Source organism: Protopterus annectens, chromosome 9.part0, assembly GCF_019279795.1.
Source record: "Protopterus annectens isolate FY-2018-M chromosome 9.part0, PAN1.0, whole genome shotgun sequence".
NCBI lineage: Eukaryota > Metazoa > Chordata > Ceratodontiformes > Protopteridae > Protopterus > Protopterus annectens.
Window position 1 is genome coordinate 362,318,440 of NC_056743.1, and position 20,155 is coordinate 362,338,594.

At 34.5% G+C, this 20,155-nt stretch overlaps 1 protein-coding gene across 1 annotated transcript in view; it reads right to left on the reverse strand.

Annotated features, from left to right (window-relative positions):
* Positions 1–12,690: 12,690 nt before the first annotated feature.
* The window catches only part of LOC122811225 (GDNF family receptor alpha-2-like), a 1,551,101-nt gene continuing 1,543,636 nt past the window's right edge, over positions 12,691–20,155 (reverse strand). Inside the window, exon 4 of the mRNA XM_044082916.1 lies at positions 12,691–13,037. Within this exon, the coding sequence (XP_043938851.1) occupies positions 12,691–13,037 (347 nt within the window). The remainder of the gene's footprint in view (positions 13,038–20,155) is intronic.

The window sequence follows — 20,155 nt, forward strand, 5'->3', positions numbered from 1 at the left end:
AAAGAAATTATCAAAATTTACAGAGAGCAATTAAAACTAAATAAAACATACTATCAGTAAAGATAAAACATGTTCATAGTACAGAGAATAGAAACATGGCATGATAATACTAGGCAAAATTAAATTTTTCAAATTTTAAACAGTTATAACCATCAAGGAATTCAAGCACCATTAGGCACTCTAGTCAACCAAAGCCTAAGTACTGGCTTCATCCCAGCTGAGTGGAGAACAGCTACTGTCATCCCTTTGCACAAAGGTTGAGCATCCACAAATCCTGGAAATTACAGACCCATCAGCCTAACTAGCCTGATCTGCAAGGCCATGGAGCAGGTTATCATGGACCTCATTAACAAGGACATTGGAAACCTCCAGACACTTGATCCCACAGTTTGATTTTGTCAAGGGGAGGTTGTGCCTGTTAAATTTGGTTGACTTCTTTGAGACAGTCACTAAGGCCATAGATGAGGGGAAAACAGTGCCTACCTTGACCTGGCCAAGCCCTTAGATGCTATTCCCCACTCACATTTAATAGATAAACTCTCTCAAGAAGACATCAATCCATATGTTACCAGATAGGTAGCAAACTGGCTCATGGACAGAACCCACCAAGTCAAAATAGGGGAAGCCACCTCAAGTAGTAAATCTGTAACAAGTGGTGTATCCCAGGGAATGGTCTTTGAACAAAATGGATCTGATATTATTAAAAACAATAAGAATGATTTTATTGTTTATAATTTTTCCTCATTTCAGGTTACACAGAATTTGGCGGACACGCTTTCCAAAGGCCTTACTTTTGTACCATTGAGTAGGATGAATGTGGCAGAGACAATCTGTGATCTTAAATTGTTTGTCAGAAAATTCAATCTAAAACAATCGTTAGGTGTACAACAAGACTATGTTAATAATGAGTTTAGAATAGCAAGTTGTTATAATCCTCCTTTACACAATTCTCTGGCTATTTTTGAAAAAATATGTGAGTTAGATTTGAGGAAGTTAAGTCAAAACAATATAAAATGAATTGACAATCTAAATAAAGAAGAAAGAGACAACCTTGATTGTATGTTAAAAGCTAATATCAGAATAATGAGTCCAGATAAAGGTGGGGGTTTAGTTTTTATGGATGTTCCAGATTATATGCAACACATCAGAGATATATTGGCAACTGATGTTTATCAAATGGCATCTATCAATGAATATAATAAAGCAAATCAATTTATTAAAAGTTTTATAAATTAAATTATTTATAGATGCAAGAATAGACATTCAAACATTTCAATTTTTGTCGATGCCAATACCTAGAGTACCACGTATCTTCGGAGTGCCAAAAATCCATAAGGATTTATATAAACCCCCATTTAGACCTATAGTAGATGGGAGAAATTCCTCAACTTATGCATGTGCCAAATTTATAGATGTCATATTAAAGAAATATGTAGTAGAAGAGGAATGGATTATTAAGGATTCTTGGACTTTCTTGCAAAGACTGGATAATTTTGAATATAAAGATGATTACAATTTTCTAACAATAGATGTCAGAGAATTGTACACTAGTATTCCGCATAATGAAGGAATAGAATGGGTTGTGGAAAGAATGCATCAAAAACAGGCATCAGTTTCCGATATTTCCTTAGTACAAGAAATGTTGGACATCATACTATCATATAATTTTATTCTTTTCGACAAGCAATATTATGTGCAAAAGAAGGGGGTAGCGATGGGATCACCATGTGGTTCAGGTTATGCAAACATGGTGATGTCATATTGGGAGAACACATATGTTTTTCCTAATGCCTATTTCAGGAAGTAGTGAAATTGTATGTCAGATTTATAGATGATATTTTTGTCATAATTCAAGGTACAGAACAAAATAGCTGAAAATTTAGTTTTTATGTTAAACCAGACAACTGATTTTTTAAGTTTCACACATACGTTTGATAATTTGTCTGTGTCATATTTAGATATAAAGTTGATAAAAAATAGGCATTTAAAACAGTATGAAGCTCTCATATATAGAAAGCCTACATATTCAAATAAATTCTTGCATTTTTCTAGTGCCCATCCGTACCACCAAAAACGGTCAGTGCTTAAGGGACAATTTGTCTGAGCAGCAAAAATGATAACAACAGATAAAGTTTTTGAAGAGGAATGCTGCAATTTAAAATCAATGTTTCTCAATAGAGCATATCCATCTAGTCTCATTGATGAAATAATGAATGAAGTAATAAGAAAAAGAAGCAATGGAGTATATACACCCATTTTAAGCAATAGAAATAAGATGGGTGTAGATCACAACAGTGGAGCAATCATGGAAGTAACAGATAGACTGGAATTGTTTCAAGAGAGAAACAACTTCAACTTAGTATGCATTATGAACTTTAGTTCTGATGCAGTACATATAAAGGAAATTATTATGAAAAATTGGTCTTTATTAAATGACGATGCAACTTTAAGGTCTATTTTTAATTTCAAACCTAAGATTGTATGGAGAAGGACAAATAGTTTCAAACATCTTTTTCAGAAACAAAAAGATATATTTGTAAGGAATCCGGGCATGATGCAATGTGGTAACTGCTCATTATGTTATTTAATGGACACAGGTTATAGAACTAACATCAATGGGTATAAAATTTACCTAAAAGGGAGGTATAATTGTAACTCTAAGGGAGTGGTCTACATAGCAATATGTCAGGGATGTCCATCATTTATTGTGGGCAAAACGGACCGAAGATTAAGAGATAGGGTCTTGAAACATGTAAGATGCATCAATCAAGGAAAAGAGGATAATGCTTTAGCTAGGCATACAAATAAGTACCCGAACATAAATTTAAGTTCAAAATAATACAACAAGTACATTTGGATGCAAGAGGGGGACCATCTGGTCTACATTTGGAAAAGTTAGAACTTTTGTCAAATAAGGCTTAACGCATATGCTTTTCCAGGTATTAATGATAAATGTTCTATGATGTGTTTGTTAAAGTTAAAAAGTTTAGATAGGTGAAGCATAATAATTCATATAAGTCACAAATATATTAAATTATAAAATTATAAATTTATTATACATTTTAATAGATTTTGGTGAAATATATTTATAATTTATAATTTTTTAATAATTTTTCAATGATTTTTTAGATATATATATATATATATATATATATATATATATATATATATATATATATATATATATATATATATAATGTTTTTGACTCATTGACTAATTTTATTTTATTTAAATACAAATATTTAGTGATCTTTTAGTATTGTTAATGTATCTAGAATCCATTCCTTTGTGTTCATCAGTATTTGTAAATATAAGCTTGTAAGAGGATTTATTCAATGAGAAATATAGGCAATATAGCTTTAAAATTTCGTCATCAATAGAGGCGTTTTCTTTGGTGCCAAATTCAATTCAAAGTTCATATAAAGGGTGAATTTTATGTATTTAGTAAATTTCTGAAGAAGTTTTGCTATTAAGTGAGACGAAAAATGTTTGTACAAAGTGCGTTTAAAGTCATTAAAGCGGGTGGTTTTTTTTTGTTTTGTTTTTCAAAAGAGCAGCTATCCTGGTGTGTTTTTCCATACTATCAGCAAAAATAAAACATATTCATAGTACAGAGAATAGAAACATGGCGTGATAATACTAGGCAAAATTAAATTTTTCAAATTTTAAACAGTTATAACCATCAAGGAATTCAAGCACCATTAGGCACTCTAGTCAACCAAAGCCTAAGTACTGGCTTCATCCCAGCTGAGTGGAGCACAGCTACTGTCATCCCTTTGCACAAAGGTGGAGCATCCACCAATCCAGGAAATTACAGACCCATCAGCCTAACTAGCCTGATCTGCAAGGCCATGGAGCAGATTATCATGGACCTCATTAACAAGGACATTGGAAACCTCCAGACACTTGATCCCGCAGTTTGATTTTGTCAAGAGGAGGTTGTGCCTGTTAAGTTTGGTTGACTTTTTTGAGACAGTCACTAAGGCCATAGATGAGGGGAAAACAGTGCCTACCTTGACCTGGCCAAGCCCTTAGATACTATTCCCCACTCACGTTTAATAGATAAACTCTCTCAAGAAGACATCAATCTGTATGTTACCAGATGGGTAGCAAACTTGCTCATGGACAGAACCCACCTAGTCAAAATAGGGGAAGCCACCTCAAGTAGTAAACCTGTAACAAGTGGTGTATCCCAGGGAATGGTCTTAGGGGCTCTGCCATTTGGGGTATACTTCTCAGAGGCACAGACCAAATCTAGTGGGCTATGGATGACCAAGTTTGAAGATGACTGCAAGCTGGGTGCTTTCACCAGTTCCCCTAGTGATGTGGACATCCTCCAAGAGGGTCTGACCCAAACAAATGACTGGTGCCAGAAACATGGCCTCAAACTGAATGCTAAAAAATGCATCATCATCATCCCTTTTGGGGAGAATGATGTCCTTACAAATTATCACATTGATAATAAGGCACTAAGCATGCAATCAGTCGTGAAGGACTTGGCAACCCAGGTCGATAGCAAACTGACTTTTGACCACCATATTGCCTCCATTGTATGGAACACTTTCTACATGGCCCACCTCATTAGTAAGGGTATCTCATCCAGGGACAAGGTGGTTATAACATCCCTGTATTCTTCCCTTATAAGACCAATTATTGAATACAATGCACCTTTCTGCATGTACATCACAAAACACATGCAGCAGCTGGAGATACCACAGAGATTCCTCACCCAGAGAATCCAGGGCCTCAAACATCTACCCTACACAGATATGCTAAAAGCCCTGTCCCTCTACTCATGTCTCCTACAGACTTCTCAGAGGTGACCTCTGTCTGGCATACAAAGCAATCTTAGACCCCAGCCTGATGGGACTTCTGCATATCCGAAAGTCAAGCTCCACTTGAGTAACTTGCACGCAAGATCTCAGCCTGGTATGTGACATCAACAGGACTTGTTGGGGAGACAGATGTGTGTCCCAGAGACTCCCCCTTTTGGGGAATAGACACTCTCCATGTAAAGCAGAGGAACTCATTAAACCTTTTTAAGCACAACCTGGACAACTGGATGGGGAACGGAAAATACACCCCTGGGATTCCACCTATGTCCCTGCTGGACAGTGGCATAGGATTCTGACTTGTTTGAACATGGGCTAAATTCTTGGCTAGGCTTGTAAGGGCCTCAGGGCCAATAGCCTAGTAACTTCCTATGATCCTATGAGCCTAAGTGAATTCAGGTGTTGCACAGAATAAACAGGACAATGTGTAGATAGGAAGACATAAGAGGAGCACTTATAGGGGGAGAGTAATTAGAAAGAAGAAAGGGAAAAAGTATGTAGGATGGACAGCAGAAAAAAAGAGAAAGAAAAAAGATAGTAGAAGAACATGGAAGAAGGGAGAGAAGAGGGGGAGGGCAGTTAAGGAGTTTGGAGAGAGCAAGAGGAAGGATTAAGTAGTTAAAAGTTTACAAGATTTGGATAAGAACAGTTTGCAGAATTAGGTAATGGCAGAGGAAGCTACTGTACAATTACATGTCCAATTAAAGAGGAGATGATTGTACAGTGCAGTTTTGAATTTGGAAGGGCTTTGTTCTATGCGGACACATGTAGGTAGGTTATTTAATATCGTGGCAATATTCCAAGAGTATAATAAGTTGCTTGCTGGTAATTTGGGTTTATAAACTTGAAGAAGATGTTGATGTCAGATTGCAGAGACCTAATAGAGTTATAAAGGGTAAGTTAGGAGCTAAGTGCAGGGCAGTGTTGTGGTTTATAAATAAATTTATGTGTAGCTGAAAGTTGAAGGAGTAATAGGTAGTAGGGGATTCAAGCCACTGTAATAGTTTTAGGGCAATACAGTGATGAGTAGAATTACAACTATTTGCAGCAAATTTGGCAATCTTGTTAAAGCAAGTTTCTAGTTTTGTTCTCGGGGAGGACTGCAGATAAGAGTGCATCGTGAGTTAGAAAGGGTAACAGGTAAGATAGTGCTAACACTTGTTTAGCTGATGACGTGAGGAACTTATTGTGTCTGTAGAGTAATCCAAGTTTTTTGGGTGTCTTACTTGCTATTAATTTCAGAAGTGCAGATTGAATTTAAGGTTTTTATTGATTAGAACACTTAACAATTTAGTATGGATTATGACCTCAGTTTTGGGTGGAGTTAAGAGAGAAAATATTGAGGTCAGCTTTATTGATAGGGGTATTTCATTTGGGAAATATTGACTCTGAGTAAAAATCATTAGTTTATCATGTCCAGCTTCTAATTCAGTGATATCTGTTCTGTCATTGTTTACAAAGGAATGATCTTCACCACCATTAGTCATCTTAATGCCACTGTTCTCCTTGCTCCATACATTTCTAAGCACACACTTCTCATCCAGCTACTCATGTACCTCTACTGCTAGTGCTGTCTTATCAACATCTGTCTTTCACCTCTTTTTCTTGCAGTAATGTTCTTCAATCCTTCCAAGTTTAACTTACATTTTATCTTTTTAGCCTGCTGCTTGCCTATTTTTTCTATATTTTCTGTTGGAAAAATGCTGCCATTTTCTGTAAGTTGAATGTTTTCTGATTGAACTATGTAATCATTTCCTGTGATCTGTGTTTTACCTAACAAAGCAGTGTAGTCTTTAATTAATATTCTCTTTGAATTTTAGACATTAATTAGTTGCTTTCTCTTCCGTGTTTTTTGTTCTGAACCTCTTCCATTCTTTCTTTTTTATTGTATTCTACAAATTCTGAATCCTCACACTGCTGTATCCTGAATCCTAAGTTTGCCTTGGTAGCAAGATGTTTTTAACAAACAGAGGACAGTTACATTCCTATATGTATTATATTTGTATTTTATTAGCCCAGTTATCAATATATGGAACAACAGGTTTCCAAGCAAGTGCAATCATCAGTAAGTCTAAGCAACATTTGACATGGGGAACACTAGTGACCAATGTCCTGTGCATGAAGTTAAAGATGTAATGTAGCAAGTCCCTTTTGTTTCATGCTAAATGATGTACTTAATTAAATTTCTGGCAGTTAACATCCCCATACCATAGTCATGTCATTTATATGTGTTGTTCTCTAGCTATGACCCATATATGATGTTTGCTCTGTGAGAACTTAGCAGCTGTAAAAAAAGTGAAAAGAAAAGGTGTGCAGGTGTCTTTGTCCACACTATTTATTTTATTTATCATTTGTTGACTGGGAAACTCCGACTAGGTTCCACAGAGCCTGTTTTCAGCAGAGGCCCGGGGAGAAATGCTCCAGAGGCATGTCTTTGGAATGTGGGAGGAAACCGGAGTACCCAGAGGAAACCCACGCGAACACATGGAGAACATGCAAATTCCACACAGAAGGCACCCCAGCCGAGAATCAAACCGGAGAACCTCTTGCTGTGAGGCAACAACGTTAACCACTGCACCACTGTGCCGCCCATTGACTTATGACTTACAGTCCCATCTGTACACTTACTTCAAATAAACGTGTAAAATAATGCACTACACTATGGCTTATGTAATACATTCCTGTCTGCACACTTACTTCAAATAAACTTGTAAAATGATGCACCACACTGTGGCTTATGTAATACATTCCTGTCTATACGCTTACTTCAAATAAACATATAAAATAATACACTACACTAAGCATACGTAATACATTCCTGTCTGCACACTTACTTCAAATAAACATATAAAATAATACAGTACACTATGGCATACGTAATACATTCCTGTCTGCATACATTCCTGTCTGCACACTTACTTCAAATAAACTTGTAAAATAATGCACCACACTATGGCTTATGTAATACATTCCTGTCTACACACTTACTTCAAATAAACATATAAAATAATGCACTACACTATGGCATCCGTAATACATTCCTGTCTGCACACATACTTCAAATAAACATATAAAATAATGCACTACACTATGGCATACGTAATGCATTCCTGTCCGCACACTTACTTCAAATAAACATGTAAAATAATGCACTACACTAAGGCTTATGTAATACATTCCTAACTGCACACTTACTTCAAATAAACATGTAAAATAATGCACTACACCATGGATTATGTTATACATTCCTGTCTGCACATTTACTTCATATAAACATGTAAAATAATGCACTACACTGTGGCTTATATAATACACTCCTGTCTATACACTTACATCAAATAAACACGTAAAATAACGCACTACACAATGGAATGTGTAATACATTCCTGTCTGCACGCTTAATTCAAATAAACTTGTAAAATAATGCATTACACTATGGCATATGTAGTACATTCCTGTCTGCACACTTACTTCAAATAATCTTGAAAAATAATTCACAACACTATGGCTTATGTAATACATTCTTGTCTGCACACTTACTTCAAATAAACTTGTAAAATAATGCACCACGCTATGGCTTATGTAATACATTCTTATCTACACACTTACTTCAGATAAATGTGTAAAATAATGCACTATACCATGGCATATGTTATACATTTCTGTCTGCACACTTACTTCAAATAAACTTGTAAAATAATGCATTACACTATGGCATACGTAATACATTCCTGTCTGCACACTTACTTCAAATAAACTTGCAAAATAATTCACAACACTATGGATTATGTAATACATTCCTGTCTGCACACTTACTTCAAATAAACATGTAAAATAATGCACTACACTGTGGCATAGGTAATACATTCCTGTCTGCACACTTACTTCACATGTTCTTGCAAAATAATTCACAATGTTATGCCTTATGTAATATAGTCCCGTCTGCACACTTACTTCAGATAAACATGTAAAATAATGCACTAAACTATGGCTTATGTAATACACTCCTGTCTGCACACTTAATTCAAATAAACATGCAAAATAATGCACTACACTATGGTGCACTTAATACAGTCCTGTCTACACACTTACTTCAAATAAATTTGTAAAATAATGCACCACACTATGGCTTATGTAATACATTCCTGTCTGCACACTTACTTCAAATAAATGTGTAAAATAATGCACTACACCATGGCTTATGTAATACATTCCTGTCTACACATTTACTTCAAATAAACATGTAAAATAATGCACTACACTATGGCATATGTAATATATTCCTGACTACACACTTACTTCAAATAAATTTGTAAAATAATGCATTACACTATGGCATATGTAATACATTCCTGTCTGCTCACTTACTTCAAATAAACATGTAAAATAATGCACCACACTATGGCTTATGTAATACATTCTTATCTACACACTTACTTCAGATAAATATGTAAAATAATGCACTACACCATGGCATATGTTATACATTCCTGTCTGCACACTTACTTCAAATAAACTTGTAAAATAATGCATTACACTATGGCATACGTAATACATTCCTGTTGGCACACTTTGAATAAACTTGCAAAATAATTCACAACACTATGGTTTATGTAATACATTCCTGTCTGCACACTTACTTCAAATAAACATGTAAAATAAGGCACTACACTGTGGCATACATAATACATTCCTGCCTGCACACTTACTTCAAATATTCTTGCAAAATAATTCACAATGCAATGCCTTATGTAATACAATCCCATCTGCACATAAACATGTAAAATAATGCACTACACTATGGGTTATGTAATACATTCCTGTCTGCACACTTAATTCAAATAAGCATGCAGAATAATGCACTACACTATGGTGTACTTAATACATTCCTGTCTGCACACTTACTTCAAATAAACTGGCAAAATAATGCACTACACTATACACTTACTTCAAATAAATTTGTAAAATAATGCACTACACTATGGCTTATGTAATACATTCCTGTGTAAACACTTACTTCAAATAACTTTGTAAAATAATGCACCAGACTATGGCTTATGTAATACTTTCCTGTATTCACACTTACTTCAAATAAATGTGTAAAATAATGCACTACAGCATGGCTTATGTAATACATTCCTGTCTAAACACTTACTTCAAATAAAAATGTAAAATAATTCACAACACTATGGTTTATGTAATGCATTCTTGTCTGCATACTTACTTCAAATAAACTTGCCAAATAATGCACTACACCATGGCTTATGCAATACATTCCTGTCTGCACACTTCAAATAAATGTGAAAAATAATGCACTACACTATGGCTTATGTAATACATTCCTGTCTGCACACTTACTTCAGATAAACATGTAAAATAATGCACCACACTATGGCTTATGTAATACATTCTTATCTACACGCTTACTTCAGATAAATGTGTAAAATAATGCACTACACCACGGCATATGTTATACTTTCCTGTCTGCACACTTACTTCAAATAAACTTGTAAAATAATGCATTACACTATGGCATACGTAATACATTCCTGTTGGCACATTTACTTCGAATAAATTTGCAAAATAATTCAACACTATGGTTTATGTAATACATTCCTGACTGCACACTTTCTTCAAATAAATGAGTAAAATAATGCACTACACCATGGCTTATGTAATACATTCCTTTCTGCACACTTACTTCAAATATTCTTGCAAAATAATTCGCAATGCTATGCCTTATGTAATACAGTCCCGTCTGCACACTTACTTCAAATAAACGTGTAAAATAATACACTACACTATGGCTTATGTAATACATTCTTGTCTACAAACTTACTTCAAATAAACTTGCAAAGTTATGCACCAAGCTATGGCTTATGTAATACATTCCTGTCTGCACACTGACTTCAGATAAACTTGTACAATAATGCACTACACTGTGGCTTATGTAATATATTACTGTCTACTCACTTACTTCAAATTAACTTGTAAAATAATGTACATTTTAAAATAGTACAAAAGTAATGCAGTTTATATCCTAAGGATCTAGTCATTTTCTATCTTAACACTGTTAACATTTATGGTATGCAAGCACACAAAACAAGCAAAACATGCTTTATTCAGGATATGAACCAGATAAACCAGAACAGAAACTAAGTGAACTGACTTGCTGGTGTTGCTAAAATGGCTAGAAAATGTTACCTTCCCAAAAATGCTTTACTGCTCTTGACTGCATATTTTTTATATAAATTATATTTTCAGTAGAATATATATATTTTTTTCTGTTACATTCTCCTACCAAACTTTGAAGAACATCTCAGGTGGCATTTGTTAAATACTGGAGTTAAAGCTTATACTTTTATATATTTGTGAACTGTAAGCTTTTCAGTGAAACTCTAACAAGCCATGAAACACATGACTGTCATGTCTGAAAAAGTGAAATAGATTTGTGCATTCGCAGCTTCCAATTCCATTGCTATTAAACATACTCCAGTATATGGGTTGTATTTGGGAATCCTCATTTAAAATCCCAACTAAGAAATGCATGTACTGACATCCTTGATTTCTATGACAGTCGTAGTGCTGGGGAATGTTGATGGTGGTGACTTGGTGTGGATTTATGCAGTTTGACCTCGGTCAGAATTCAGGAGTGATAGAGCTTGTGCTGCATAAACAGTGAAGTATTACCTTTCTCGGTTGTTCATTCTGCTGTGTATAATTTACACAAAGCTGATCGTCAGAGTGTTAAAGAAAGTTACTTGACAGAATGCAGTTCTGCTAGTATTCGGAATGCCAAACTAAAGCACAAATTCTCTTTACAGTCAGAGTTTAAGAAAAAATGCCTGATAGGCAAACATCTTTCTAAGTGATTAAGTGATTTATAAAATGAAATGTTTTCTACGTGATGTATAAAATGAAATGTGTGAAGAAAAGTTATCTTTGAAAGAATTACTTTTTCACATCTGGGAACTATTGCTGACTCTCATCATCAGAAAAACTGCTTTCAATGCAGTCATTTCTGTGACAGCAGGAAAACTGCAATACGCACAAGTCTCCTATAGGGAGCTAGGCCTTCGTCTGTCAATCACCCAGCCTTCCCTTTCATATTGAGGCTTTTCATGCACTTTAAGTTATTACTGCTGTGAATGCCTTATCTTAACTTTGAATTTTTTAAGCAAAACCATTTTATCACTTAGCATCACCCTTGTGACTGCTTTTCTTACTGTAGTAGCATAATAATCTTCTCTGACTTAAAATACTAATCATTGCTTTTGTATCTGCCCTGGATAAGAGGCAAATTGTGCATTTCAGTAAAACCTTTATTGTTTAGCTGGTATAGAAAGGATGCTTATTAATTCTGAATAAATTAGACAGTGCTTCAGTGAAAGTTCTTTTAATTGCTAAGGGATCTCCAAGAAAAATGTGTGGAAGCATCAGAGTGTGTGTGTGTGTGTGTGTGTGAACTGAGAGATTAGATGTCATAATTGTTCACTCCCAGTACTGAACATTTTCAACAATTGTTTCATTTACTATTAGTGTATGATTTCTTACAGAACTGCAGCATCACCCATTAACAGGATATTGCAAATGCACATTTTAAATTTCAGTATTTTAGTGTGTTCTTAAATGAATATTATCCACAATTCCATTTCCATCCTGTTATGGCTTTTTTCCCATAATTTTATTGCAGTTGCTGCAGTTGTATGTTGTGTAAGAAAAGCAAAGTCAGCAGTGATTTGCTGTCGAAATTTGTCCAAAGAATTTCCATCAAGGTTTAACCGATTCTGCTTCTTCAGTTACATTATTTAAAATGTATGCATATTAACAGCATGAATTAAAAAAACACTAAAGCTATTACCTGCATATGTAGTCCAGCCTACAGGTGTTGCGCAGTTGAAGACAGTTGGGTTTCTCTTTGTCCTCGTATGAACAGGAAGGCACAATGGTCTGCCGACGCCTCTCAGCACATGCTGTGTTTTTGCAGGAACAGAAGAGAAGGCGATAGCTGTACTCGCTGGGGACACGATCAAAAAACTGACGCAGCATCTTGTGGCACTTTTTGCGATTACAATGCTCAGAGTTCATGGCCTTGGTGCAGGTAGAGATATAGTCAGAACGCTGCTTCTTACAGTTGTCGTTTAGGTTACAGGCTTTTGCTGCATCTAGGCAGTGGTTGGTTTTTGAAGCATTTGGGTCCATTCCTGTTAGAAGAGCATAAGGAGAGTTCCATTAGACACTGTAAACATGCATCATTTAAATAATTGTTTCAGATCAATTAGGTTAGGACATCATGTGTAGTGTGGGTGTGCTCTCTCTATTCAATTTGTTGAGGACATCATTCCTAGGACTGACACTGGCATGACATCATTTGCAGAGGAAACATTTTAAATGTTATTTACAAAGGATGTGCTCTGCAACATCTGAACCAAAGTCCAACACCTTGCTATCTTGTCCTAAATTACTTCCGTCAAACAGTGATAAGCCATTCTATGTTTGTATAAGTGAAAACACAAGGTTCTATTAAAGAAATACCAAAAAAGAAATATCTCATCTTTAAAGATTAGATCCACTCAACAATACCTAATGTGAAAAGGCAATTAGGTACCCTTTATCATGTGAAAAACTACTTCCAGAATATTCCAGGCATTATATTATTGCACTATTACATTTACAGGACTTCAGCAAGGTCACATGGAGAAGCATCTAGAAGTAAAAACTCAATTCATTGGTTGACAACAACATTCGGTAAGGCACCATGAATTGAATATTGTTGCTATATACATTGTTTAAACTCGTGCTCAGTCTTAACAATATAGAATGCATTTGTAACATCTTGGTTATAACACTATACATATGTTGATATGTATAATGCATTTGTAACATCCTTAGTTCTAATGCTATACATATGTTGATAAATATAACGCATTTGTAACATCTTAGTTATAACACTATACATATGTTGATAAATATAACGCATTTGTAACATCTTAGTTATAACACTATACATATGTTGATATGTATAACACATTTGTAACATCTTAGTTATAACACTATACATATGTTATGTATAACACATTTGTAACATCTTAGTTATAACACTATACATATGTTGATATGTATAACGCATTTGTAGCATCTTAGTTATAACACTATACATATGTTGATATGTATAATGCATTTGTAACATCCTTAGTTCTAATGCTATATGTATGCTGATATGTATAATTCATTTGTAACATATTCCACACTAACCAACACAGCAGCAAAACAGGAATAATAAAACCAGTGAACCAGGTTAATATCAATTCTGCTACTAATGGTTCAATCTCGGATTCTTTGGGTTTGCTCCTCACTCAATTATCCAACAGAGATGATATGAGGATGAATGCAACTGGTACATCTAATCGTGAACCATTTGATTGGAAGACTAATGTTTTTTCCTTTAATTTGGACAACTCTGATAACCACAATGATGTTGGAGAAAATAAATGTAATCTTTCCCTAGCAGCTAAACTAGATGATTTTGAAAAAAAAAAAAAACTTAGTTTGAATATAAAAGGCTCCAATTGGAAAATAGTTACCTTCTTAAAAATATTTAAGTGGCACAAGTACGTAAAGGGTTATGCTTGTGGTGTTACCCCAATGGAGCAGCTAATAATCCTGAATTCCTTTCTGAACTACATGTACTATTTGATAAGGCAGGTTGTGACCTTATGCATTTAATGGTGAAATACAATAATAAACGAATTGAGCTTTTGAATGTGAAATTAGATGAGCTTAATTTTAGCATTCGCTCTGATTTGGGTTTTGAACAGTTCATCGCTAATTTTGAGAATATTTTTTCTTCAGTTAACAAGTATGGAACGTAAAGTAAATAAATTAAAGCATGAGTCTAAATCTTATGCACAGAATAAGGCTTATCCATTACCACCAGGTTCCCATGGTAACGAGGGCAGGAGAACCAATCAGCAACGAGCTTCTACCTGTGATGTAACTGCATCAGAAGTTACAAATGAAACTACCCCTTTAGAAGGGGCAGGACTACAATGATCTCAGCATATCCAGAACCAGAACAAGAAGAACTGTTTGCCATCGTGGAGGCAACACAGTACCTGCAATGTACATCTACAACAGGCAGCTCGCACAATTGAAATGGGCAGTTATTACAGGAAATAAGTGAGAACAACTTTAATTATGTGGCTGATTGAAATTCTCCTGCTAATTTTGATTTTTTACCTTGGGATGAAAACTATTTTTGGCACATGAACAGGAGCCATTGGACTTAGCTGAAGGTTCACTTGTGAGTACAGAGACTTTTCCTTTGTTAACTATTATAGAAAATTCAGCTGGTGACTTCAAAGTTTACAGTTATTCACATAAAATATTAAATACTTGCCATGCTGATATTCTTTGTAAAGGTTCGACTTTTGTACAAGCTAGATGAGCTAATTTAACAAACACTATTTGTGACCTAAAGCTATTTACTCAAAAACTGAACTTCAGAGTGATGTTTGGTAATGAATATATGTTGTCTAATAATTCATTGCACCGTTTGAGTGTTTTTAACCCTACCCTAAATAATTGCATTTAAACTTTTGAAAAAATGTGTGAGTTTGACATTCGTCAGATTTTAAAACAAAAAAGTAATGTGAAATATTGTAATGTTATTGATGATGAAAAAACTTTATTACATAAATTAATAGATGATTGTGATATCAGGGTAATGAAAGTGGATAAGGGGAGTAGTATGATTGTTATGAATTCTGTGGACTAAGAAAACCAAATCAATGCTCTGTTGTTTAATGACAATTATTGTGAAGTATTTTATGCAAATAAAAAGAATTCTTAGGGTTGCTTAAACAGGGGTTAGAAATCATCATAAATAGAAATGCAGTAAAAAAAAGAAAATGATTTAAATATGGTTTGGCTAACAAAAATGTAACAAAAAGGAAGAGTGTGGGATACAGCACACGATCTGTACACGATACAGTATTTATTACAATTGCATTTTGTTCATGATAAGTTATAGCCCACATGTAAACTTGTTTTCAACAGTTTTACTTGCAACTAAGTACACAGGAATTGATTTAGATTAGAAGTTTTTTTTTAAATGATTTAAGGTGAAATGGTTATATAACGTGACTGTTTTTGATTTTTGTTTTGTCTGAAGAAGGAGAGATACAATTCCCCGAAGTGTGTGCTTGATATAAATTTTTCTAACGTTTTAATCTCTGCAAGCGTTGTTGTTTCAAATTATATATTGAACTGGTTTGGTCAGCGAGCTAACTGCAGCTGGTTTTCTTCCTTGCTTGACTTGTATTCCTTCGCTTTTTTGTCTTTACATTATTGTGAAGTATCTCATAATGAGATTAATGTGGCATTTTGCAATATTGATTTTTGTCAGAAGACATGTTGTTACTAGGTCAAATAATGAAAAAAATGACTAGGATTTTATGTTGAATGAAAAATCTGCCTTAGTTGGTATATTTGGTAGACCTAAAATCCACAAGGGCCTAAAAAAATCCACCATTCAGGCCAATAGTGGATGGCTGTAGGTCAAAAACTTATTATATGGCTCAGTGGATAGATAAGGTAAAGGATGGTATTTCAGACAATAGAATATTTTAAAAATTCTTGGCATTTTTTAGAAATGGTCAATACAATCACATATACTGAAACAGGATTATTTGTGACAATAGATGTGCATGATTTATTCTCGGTAATACCACAGAACAATATGTGGTTTGAACAACAGCTTTATTCAATTGGTAAATTAAACACCACAGTAAATGCATGTGTGACTTTGATGGAGGTAGTGTTGAAAAATAATTTTATTTATTTTGAAGGTCAAACTTATAAGCAAACCACAGGTGCTGCAATAGGGGGCGCTTGTGCCCCCACTTTTGCTAATCATGTTATGGCCCAATGGGAAGCAGAATATATATTTTTCATGTGAATACTCTTAACTGTTGGTCTCTATATGCCAGTTTCCTGGATGATGTCTTTTGCTATTGGTTGGACACAGAGGAGAAATTGAATGAATTTGTGATGTATATTAACTATACTGTTGAATTTTTAAAATGTTCTTCACATTATGTTGGGGAAAAGATTTCCTTTTTAGATGTTGAGATTGGTAAGGATTTCTCCAATCATTGCTTTTATTTGACCATTTATAGAAACCCCACCTTCTCCAATACCATATTGCTAAAATGGTATCCAATAATGATAATTTTGTTTTGGAAGCTAAGAAAGATTTGGATATGTTTTGTAGAAGGGGTTATCCTGAACAATTAAGTGACGTGTTTCATGAAGTTGTCACCAACAGAAATAATGGTGTATATGTACCCATTGTTGGAAGACTTAGTTCATACATAGCAACAATGGAAATTCCACAAGGTCTAGACATTCAACGTAGTGGACAGACATCTAGTTTTATTACAACCTACACTTTAGACAGTAGATCTATTTTTGAAAGTTTTTGTAAAAAATGGCATGTGTTCTTAAAGAATGTGGCTGAAAAATTAGGCCCCACACTGGTAGTTGTTTACACAAAAGATTCTTAAAAGCTCAGTTGGAAAAAAGGTCCAACAGTATTAATGTGAATATAAAATCACATCTAGGTACCAAAAAGTGTGGATGTTGTTCATCGTGTCATTACATTAGTCGTGTGGACACCTTTACAATCAGGAACAGTACATACAATATAAAAGGGCCGTTTTTTGTAATACATCCAATGTTGTTTATTTAGTGCAATGTAACCAATGTTTAGCATTTTACATTGGAAAAACTAGTAGACTTTTCAAGAGACGTATATATATGAACATATTTTGGATATTAAGAACAAAAAATCCACAAACGCACTTTATAGACATGTAGAGAGATAAGAGACTCATAATTTTAACTTTCTAATTATTGAGCAGGTTAAGAGAGATTTACAAGGCTCAACAAGGCTTTACACAATAGATGAACATTTAGATAAGAAAGAATTGAGATGGCAGATTTTATTGGATGCCTACTATTATCCTGGACTAAATGATAGTTGCTCTATTACCTCTTTGTTAACATTAATGTATTATGGTATTAAGTAATTTATTAACATATTTTTATCGTAATTTTGTCTTAATGTTCCTTTAAGAAGTTGTTAATTGTATCATATGATATTATCAGGAGGGGTATAAAATGGGTGTGTTTTTAAATTCATGTGTTATTCTGATGAAGTTCTGTCTGAACTAAAGCGCTTAATTTATTAAAAGCTACATTTGCACTAATTACGTGTGGCTCCTTCTGAAGGGTGTTTACAGGATTTATTGTTCTGCATTTGTAACATCCTTAGTTCTAATGCTATACATATGTTGATATGTATAACACATTTGTAGCAACCTTAGTTCTAATGCTATACATATGTTATGTATAATGCATTTGTAACATCTTAGTTATAACACTATACATATGTTGATATGTATAACACATTTGTAACATCTTAGTTATAATACTATACATATGTTGATAAGTATAACACATTTGTAACATCCTTAGTTCTAACGCTATACATATGTTGATATGTATAATGCATTTGTAACATCCTTAGTTCTAACACTATACATATGTTGATATGTATAACGCATTTGTAACATCCTTAGTTCTAACGCTATACATATGTTGATATGTATAATGCATTTGTAACATCCTTAGTTCTAACACTATACATACGTTGATATGTATAACGCATTTGTAACATCCTTAGTTCTAACGCTATACATATGTTGATATGTATAATGCATTTGTAACTCCCTTAGTTCTAACGCTATACATATGTTGATATGTATAATGCATTGGTAACATCTGTAGTTCTAATGCTATACATATGTTAATATGTACATTGTTTAAACCTGTGCTCAGTCTTACCAATATAGAATGCATAACAAGAATCACAAATTGCAATAGATACAACACCTTTAGTATAGCAGGTAAATTTACTGTTGCAAAAAACTTTTTGATGTAAACCTGAAATATATATTTCAACCCCTTCATGTATGAATTGACATTGACAACTACCACATTTAAACATTTTACTTACTCCATTCATATTGGGACTGGCATTTTCCATTATATTTTTGTTTTGAATCTCAGTTTGTTTTTCATTTTGAAGTGCTTAGATTTTGACCATCGAGAGGCAATATTAAAAGTGACAAAGGAGGTAGGAACTGAGTGGTTGATTGCAGGATGCAAGGCTGGCATTGTCCCAGACTAACTACGGTGCCTTGCTGTACCACAAAAAGAAACTGATTGTACCCCACCTTTGTTCCTGCATAGACTTGGGGTACACAGTCTGAGGTTTCGTGGTATACTATGTATTTTGAAAGGGGAGCAGAAGCTTTCACCACATGTCTTTTCCTTCACACTTTTCTAGCTACCCATTTGAATCTCTCTGAATTCTACATAACCTTTTCTGTTTTTATCACTACACATCCACATCAGCTCTACAGTTCCTATACTAATAAACACCTACCCTCCAACTCTCACTATGCTTTCATCAGGCACACACTTCCTCACATTCTCACTTCTCAGCACACATCACTGCTCTACACCCTATCTTCTTTCCCCCACAATCTTCTACCACCACTTCTACATCTATCCAATTTAACAGCTTCACAGACATGTCTCCAAGCCTCTGCCAAATAAACTCTCTTCTCCAGTACAGACTAAAAATTATCCCTATTATAAATAAAATCCACGTTACCCCAATAAACAAAACTACCACCTATTTACAAGCATACCAGAAAATAAAATCCCCCACTAAACAAACCCCATTAGCTTATGTACTCAGGTTTACTACTGTACCTTTATGTGGTGACAGCAGCCAGTCCGGGTCCTACTTCAGTTAACCCCTCCACACCTTCCAACAATAATACTCACAAATCCTTATACACGGTAACCCAAAATCTCCAAAGCATTTATAACAACATTTCTAACTTTCATGCTTGGATCTCTCACAATTAACCAGACGTCACTGACACTACCAAGAACTGGCTGAACCTTTACATTAAAGACTCTGAATTTCTTCCCCCAGACTTTCAAACAATAAGATCTGACAGTCCCCATAAAAATGAGGTGGTGTAGCACTAATTTATTATAATACCTATAACAGAGTTCCTTATACAAATCCTGTTCCTTAGTTTCCTATCACCAAAATACTCATTTCTCTCCTAAAAATGAACTGCAAAAATCCATGCATCATAGTACTTTACATACCTTACAATCCTGTTCTGGCAACAATCCAACCCATCAAGTACACCTTCATTGCTTCACCCAACTAGTC